The sequence below is a fragment of the Lupinus angustifolius genome, chromosome LG02 (assembly GCF_001865875.1).
Source record: "Lupinus angustifolius cultivar Tanjil chromosome LG02, LupAngTanjil_v1.0, whole genome shotgun sequence".
NCBI lineage: Eukaryota > Viridiplantae > Streptophyta > Magnoliopsida > Fabales > Fabaceae > Lupinus > Lupinus angustifolius.
In genome coordinates, this window is record NC_032010.1 from 3,097,250 (window position 1) to 3,105,876 (window position 8,627).

The window sequence follows — 8,627 nt, forward strand, 5'->3', positions numbered from 1 at the left end:
TTAGAGGCAAAATCTATTTTTTATAAATACTGGCTAATTGCAGAAATGGCTAAGAGTGAAAAATAGAGAAAAGAGAATTGATCATCATTGTTAGAAACTATTAGAGAATGTTAAATTAGATGAAAGATTAGATCATGCTAAGGCTTAAGTTTTCATATTAATATTGCATGATTCCTTGAAAAGTATTCTTACATCATTCTTGTGTTTCTTGAGAAGAAAAAGAGATAGGTCGCGACCAGATAGTTCTTTATGATTGCATATTTTTAGAAACCTCATGCATGAACATTCATATTAGACTAGGACGTCTTGTGAGTTCTTGCTTAGGTTTTAGGCTTTGATCTTTATTGTAATATCTGAATATTAAGTACTCATTCATAACTCAAAGCGTTGTTATTCAAGGATTGGGAATATCCTAGCTGCAGTTAGGTAAGGTGTTCTTCACACAAAGACTTGGAGGTCTTGGGATAAAGAGCGATACCTTGGCTGGGGCCGAATCGCGTAAGAAAGATTTTCTTCGGAGGCGGTTTTGGGAAAGGTCAAACCAAGGGTGACGAAGTTCTTTGGGTTCCAAGAAAGGAGCTTTCAAGTTTTGTATTTGGAAGCGTGTATGTAACGTACATTGTGTTCTATAGTGAATCAGGAAAATCTCTCGGATCAGAGGGGATGACTGGATGTAGTTTTGCAGTGGACAGCAAAACGAACCAGTATAAAATCCTTGCACAATATTTTCTTTCCCTTTCTCTTTTACATTTCATGTTGTAATATTGCATGATATAATGTTATAATTTGTATACTGGTTCTATGCTATAACTAGTTTAATTTCATGTAAAATCATCTATTATATCATTGCTTGATTTCTCATAACTTGCTGCGCAAAATGAGTTGTTGAAAAAGTTTTTCTGCATTCTGTTTTTACTATGTTTAATCGATTAACCACGGTGCTTAATCGATTAACTGTACATTTTTCAGCAAGTGTGCAAAAACCCAAAAAGTGGAACTTGAGCTCCGCCACACCTATTCAACCCCCCTTCTAGGTGTATTCTGCTACTGATACCTAACATATCTTTCAAATAATATCTTGACATATCTAAATCTATACTAAAATATAAAGTCAAAATATGATTAAGGGGCAAATATATAATTAAACAGACGTACTTTCTATACTTTTTTTTTTTTTTGCAAAGAAAATGAATTATATTACGAAAGCATTAGAGGTGCTAACCCTATACAACCAGAATTACAAAAGAACAACTAAGAAGAAGATAAAATACAGGACCACATATCCATACACCCATTTATAAAGGTATAACTATTCACCCTTGAAATACAATTATCAGGCAAAAGATCAATACAATTATCAGGATGGATGCTAAAAAGATCAAACCTACATAGACTCACATGGATGCTAAAAAGATCAATACAATTATCAGGCAAAACAATATGGCTATCTACCTTGAAATAGAAACCCCACCAGACATTTTTTTGTAAACACACAAGAGACCAACAAATGATCAATAGTTTCTATTTTCTGATTACAAAAGACACATACCAGATCTGCATTTGTCTGAATAATGTGTCTTTTAAACAACTCGTCCTTTGTGGCAATCTTACCACTCAGAACCTTCCAACCAAAGCAGCAAACCTTCGATGGCACACACTTCAACTACACTTTCCTCAGCAAGTTATCCAACTCAAACGGAGAAGCGTTTAATTGAACCACGTAGGCAGACTTCATGTCATACACCCCTAATGGAGACCAACTCCAACACAAACTATCACTAACACCTAACCTACACTTAAAACATTTAATCAAGTCTAGCAAATATTTTTCAAGACTAGCTTTGCACACGAACAAACTTATCCTCCATCTCACTTTCCAGCCCCATATTTCATCCTGACACTCCCTAGACTCTACCACAAGGGCTAATTTATCAACTGCAACCGAATAGAGTCTCGGAAATGAAACCATCAACAAACTCTAACCAACCCAAGTATCAAGCCAAAATCTAGTCTGACGTCCGTCACCTGAAGTCTTCCATCAAAGAGAAGCAACAATCGGAAAAGAGTTAGAATAGATAGACTCATATTTTGATTTAATAACCCTACCACCCCAAAGAGAATCCGGATCAACCAAAAATCTCCACCTCCATTTCCCAAGTAAGTAATCATTAAATATAGAAAAGATTCTTAACCCCAAGACCACCCACCTCCTTTGATTTACAGATCTCCTCCCACGACACCCAAGCAATCCCCATACCCCCAGACATACTACCCCACAAAAACTTTCTTTGTAACTTCACCAATGAGTTAATAACTTTCTTTGCAGCTTTAAACACGGAAAGGAGATAAATCGGAATGTTAGCCAAAATTGCATTAAGAAGGAAAATTCTCCCACCAAAAGAAATAAATTTACTCTTCCAAGATGCAAGCCTAATGGCAATTGCGTCAATAACAACGATCCAAGTAGAATACCTCTTCAGGCTAGCCCACACCGGAATACCCAAGTAAGAAAATGGAATAGATCCAATGTTACATTTCAAGAACTGAGAAGCAGAATCAGCAAAGTCCCTCTCCATCTTCACACCGAACAGAGAACTCTTGCCAAAGTTCACTTTAAGGCCACAAGCTAACTCAAAACAACAATGGATACTCTTGATGCACTAGAGATTGTTTACACTACCACAATCGTGTCATCCGCAAATTCAAGATCAGAGACTTCAACCTCATCCTTACTAACTTTATACCCTTCGAAGGAACCAACAAGCCTAGCACTCATAATAAGGCCAACAAACCCTTCAACCACCAAAAGGAAAAGGAAAGGAGCAGTCAGATCACCTTAGTAGAGACCTTTGAATTCTAGAAATTGATTCGACGGACTGCCATTAATCAAGACCGAAATCAAAGTCGAGGACAAGCAGGCTTTAATCCATCTTCTCTATATAACCGAGAAACCAAACCTCTGCATCATATAATCCAAGAAAGCCTAACGCACTGAATCATAGGCTTTTCGAAATCCACTTTAAATAACATACACCTTCATACACTTTTCTTGGTCGAATGGATCACCTCATTAACCACTTCCACTGCATTAAGAATACTCATATTCTAAATGAAAGCTTACTGAGAGGAAGAGATCAAGGTCCCTATGACTAATTTCAATATAGCAGAAATAACTTTAGACAAAATTTTGTAAAGGGAACCCACCAAAGAGATCGGTCTGTAATCCTTGATTCTATTTGGACTTAAAATCTTCTGAATCAACACCAAAAAGGAGCAATTCAAACCTTTCGAGATCTTCACGTTTCTATGAAAATCCTTAACAAACTGGCAAATATCAACCTGGATGACCTCCTAGAACTCCTGAAAAAACTTAAACTTAAACTCACCTGGCCCTGGACTCTTGTCACTAAAACAACTCCTAACCGCACCCTTAATTTCTTCATCACTAAAAGGTGCAGACATGGACTCCTTTTAATCAATAGATAGAGAATTGAAAGTCACCCCATCCAAAGTAGGTCTAAGAAAAGACTATTCCCAAAACTGATTCTCAAAGTGATCAGAGATGCTCTCACACATCTGATCCTCATCCTCACACCAAATACCATCCAGAAAAGACCAATTATTTGATTCCTCCTACGCTTATTGTTCATACAAGCATGAAATTTTTTGCAATTTGCATCCCCTTCCTTTGGCCACTGATGCCTGCACTTTTGAGCAAGAAGACTTTCGTTTAGATGAGACATCCTCCACCACTTTTCCAACAGATTCTTTCTAACCACAATTTGCTCCTCAGAGAAAGGACACAATTCACTACTAAGATCAATATTCTTAATATCCTCCTCGAAATTCACCAATTGAGAATCAAGACACCCGAACTGATTTTTGTTCCACCCTTTTAAATCAAATTTAAGCCTCATCAACTTCTCCTTCAACTGGAAAGTAGCCTACCCATCAACCCAATTCTTGTCATTTACTATTTGTAATGTTTCTATGTTTGCCTTTCTAACCTATAAGTTTCTAATAATATTGTAACACAAATTGCAATTAATTTTGTAATATACATGTTACATAAAATATAAAAATGAATGTAATTTAATTGATTTGATACATTTCCTAAACCCCAGAATTCCACTATATCAATAAATGGTTGAAATTCCACTATATAGAATAGAAAAAAATTATGGCGAAGTTGAAAACTTTGAAGGAAAGTAATGTACCTCAATTTGTAGAAACTTTGAGAAATTTATAGGCACAAGTTGAGAAATTTATAAAAACATTGTGTATGCATGATATCATAAAAATAAGAATGCATGTCGATAGACAAGAAGTGTCAATCAACATGGTAATAATGATAACAATAGAATAATCATTACATCCAATAATAAAAAATAACTATTAATTTTTCTCAAAGAAATTGGAGATAGTTGAAGAATCGTTTTATAACACAATAAGTAAACACCTGATATATTGGTGACAAAATTCAAAATAAACTCATTTTACCTAAAGCAAATCATAGATTATTTTTCATCATAATTAATGAATTCAGTATTGTTAACCATAATTAAAGCAATTCATAGCATAATTTTGTTTATAATTAATGATTTGAATGTAATTAACTATAAATATAATAACGATTAACAATAATGGTGTCAACATTTCGTAATAATCAGCAACAACAAAATTAAATTTACAAAGTATATATAATATTATTATCTAAAACAATTGAAATGTGACACATTTATTTTATCAAAATAAGTTCATAAAAACCTTATCCTAACACAAACTTCAAGGAAATTGTCTCGCATATCATAGAAATAGGCTTGGACTACGTACCCAACTATAGGTTCAAAAATGTGAAAACCTTTAATGTTTGTTCTTGCTTTCATTTGTATTCTCTTAACTATTCTCCTCTTTTAATATATTGGATGTTGTTGCACTATACCTTTAAAAAACGTTAGTCAAAACTTATACATATTTCAAGTGAATATCAAGTTATAGTATATGATAGCATCAAGTTATAACGTTGTTCCAATCACAAATGTGTAACAAGATCCTATTAATAGTCTAGCATGCATTAACATTCATCAAAACAAGGTTGGTGGTAATCCATATAGTAGATATCATGATCATGTTACCATAAAATAACAATTCTTGTTTTCTTTTTTACGTTTGCCACAATTAATGAATGTTCTGTTAAAAGATAAACCCAATAGCCAAAATGAAATTGACACACACATAATCCAAGTAGCTATATCAAACCAGATTCATTTCCAATCTGTTTTGATTTTTTCCCTTTTTAGCCTATTTTCAAATTTTTGTTTTCTGGTATTTCTATTAGGTTTCTATTTTTAGTAGTTTTTTAGTTTCTCCTTCTTTGTATACATAGCCTGAATCTGTTTTGCCATATTCAATATATGAGGTATTACTCAAGTCATACATTCTCTTCTTCAAAGTGTTCTAATCATCAAGCAATTCAAGATTGCCATTTCATTCTTTCACACAAATTCATTCTCCTTCTTCTTCTTTATCAAGATGAGTAATGTCATTTTACATGGTATCAGAGCACCCTTTTGAAGGGTGTCTCTGCAGCGCCTCTGATTCACCTTTTTCATTCTTGGACTGTGTATTTATTTCTTCCATCTATCTTCCTTCTGCAACTTAGAATTGTCCTCTGCCTTCCTCAAATTCTTCTTTTGTTCTTCTGCATCAGAAATGACAACAATAACCTCAAATCTTTCCACGGATCCATCGAGTGTGTACTACATGTACCCTAATGAGAACCCAGGTGTAGTTTTTGTTTCGTCTTTATTAAATGGGAAAAACTATCATTCATGGTCTAGAGCCATGACCATGGCACTTGGAACCAAAAATAAGTTGGAATTTGTTGATGGATCCATGTCAAACCCCCTAATTCATGACCAAAACTTTCCCATCTTGAATAGATGCAACAAGCTGGTTGCATCTTGGCTTACTCAATCAATTGATCCCTCTATTGTTCAATCAGTATTATGGATGGACAATGCAAAAGAAACCTGGGATGACTTAAGAGATAGATATTACCAAGGAGATATGTTCAGAATTTTTGAACTGATTGGGGATATCCATTCCATTAGAGAAGGAAACAAGTCTGTTAGTGCATTTTATAACCAAATTCAAGGGCTTTGGCAGCAACTAGATGACTATAGGCCAATAGCACCATGGCAATGTGAACTTAAGTGTACAACAATCCCTGTTGTAAAGAACTATAGAGAAAACAATTATGTGATATGTTTCTTAAAAGGATTAAATGATCAGTTTTCTGCAGTAAGATCACAGATTATGTTGAGTGATCCCCTACCCCCTATCAAGAAAGTATTCTCAATCTTGGTTCAACAAGAAAGGCATATGCAACTTGAAGAACCAAGGCTCACAATAAATGCTTTTGATAGTAATGTTGATTCAAGAATAATGAGAAGAGGAATATGATATAGAGGAATATGCAGATCTAGCAATTCAGGAAGGTCCTCTACCTTAGGAAGAGGAAGAGGTCAAAAATCATGCACATACTGCCAAAGAATAGGTCACATTGTTGACACATGCTACAAAAAGCATGAATTCCCTCCTAGCTCCTCCAACCTCACAAAAAGTTTCACAATTGAGAACTCAGAGTATTCTGATGAACAAGGCAAAATAACTGAAGCTATACTATCTGATACTCCACCATTCACCTCAGCACAACAAAATGCATTAAGGGAGCTGATCAAGCAATCCATCAAACAAAGCACCAACAACACAAACTAGATAAGTTCAATCCAAACCTCTACTGATCTACACGAATCTCCAATCATAGGTAATTATGCGTCCCTTAAAGTTGAAAACACCACTTGGATTATAGATACAGGAGCAACATACATGTGTTGCTCTCTACTGCTTTTCCATACTTACAAGAAAATTAAACCAGTTTCCATAACTTTACCAAATGGAAACCAAGTGGTTGCTCAATATTCAGGAGGTATAATCTTTTTTGATTCATTTTATCTCACAAATGTTCTTTATGTCCCTGCTTTCAAATTCAATTTGATTTTAGTCTCTAAGCTAACTCCATCTCTAGCTTGTACATTAACATTTTCAACTAACAGATGCTTGATCCAGGGAATGAGCTCCTTGGGGATGATTGGTCCAGCTAAAGCCAATGGAGGCTTATACATAATGACTTAACTCAACAAGAACTATCCTAAGACTGCTCATATTAATGCTTACACTAGTTATAATGATTCTAATGTTTGGCATGTTAGACTAGGACATTTATCTCTCAACAAATTGCTTCATATGCAAACTCTATTTCCCTTTATCAAATGTAATAATACCATTGATCCATGCAATGTTTGTCATTTATAAAAACAAAAGAGATTGCCTTATTTTGTTCTCACTACTAAATCTACTCATGCTTTTGATTTGGTGCATATTGACATATGGGGACCTTTGTCCACCCTTTCAACTTTAGGACATAAATACTTCCTTACTATAGTTGATGTCAAAACCAGGTTCACTTGGATTTTTTTATGAAAGCAAAGTCCGAAACCAGCCAGTTAGTCAAAGATTTCATCTGCTATGTTGAGACTCAACTCAGTTACAAACCTAAGGCCATTAGAAGTGACAATAGGAAGGAATTCATCCTGAAAGATTTCTATAGTTCTATAGCATAGAACGCCAAACTTCTTGTGTAGAGACACCACAACAAAATGGTATTGTTGAAAAGAAGCATCAACATATACTTGTTGTGGCAAGAGCCTTAATCTTTCAGTCAAATTTACCTATATGTTTATGGAATTATGGCATAGCTCACTCAGCTCATCTAATCAATAGGTAGCCAACAAAGTTCCTCTCAAATAAATCACCATATGAGGAACTGCACAATGTCCTTCCCAACATTAAGCATCTAAGGGTTTTTGGTAGCCTATGATATTCCTCAACTTTAGTTTCTTAAAGAAGGAAACTAGACCCAAGGTCTAGAAGATGCATTTTCTTAGGATTTCAACAAGGAACAAAAGGATTCGTTCTCCTTGATCTTCACAATGATGATATCTTTCTCTCAAGGAATGTGCAATTCTTTGAACATATCTTTCCTTTCACCAAAGCCAATCCTGAAAATAACCATCATATCCTTCATATTCATGATAAAGACCCTTTGAGTTGTTGGGATGAACCTCTCACTAATAGAGACTATGTCATCACTTTCCCTCAGGATAATCCTCTGGATGACAATGTTCCTATAACCAACACTGACCATGTGAGACATTCACAAAGAACTAGAAGAACACCCAATTACCTGGCTGACTATCATTGTGCCTTGGTCTCTAATCCAAACCAACCCTTCTTTGCACAAGTTAAATATCCTATTTATGATTATCCCTCTTATGATCACTTATCTCCAACACATAAACACTTCTCTCTTACTATCTCTTTAAGTCCTACTCCTACTCTATACTTAGAAGCTATTCTTCAAATTGTTGGAGAAAAGCTATTCATGTTGAATTAACTGCTCTCCAAAGGAATAACACATAGTACTTAACTACTCTGCCTACTGGAAAGAGAGCTATAGGGTGTAAATGAGTTTTCAAAATAAAACACCATGTTGATGGCTCAAT

The 8,627-nt window shown here is 34.9% G+C and overlaps 1 protein-coding gene across 1 annotated transcript; it reads left to right on the forward strand.

Moving 5' to 3' along the window:
* On the forward strand, nt 5,713-6,465 carry LOC109325900. Its single transcript, XM_019558507.1, has one exon. The coding sequence runs from the start codon at nt 5,713-5,715 to the stop codon at nt 6,463-6,465; it is 753 nt and encodes a 250-aa protein (XP_019414052.1).

What these genes read in the sequence shown, in the direction of transcription:
- LOC109325900 (XM_019558507.1), top strand. Translation starts at nt 5,713, where the DNA reads ATGACAACAATAACCTCAAATCTTTCCACGGATCCATCGAGTGTGTAC.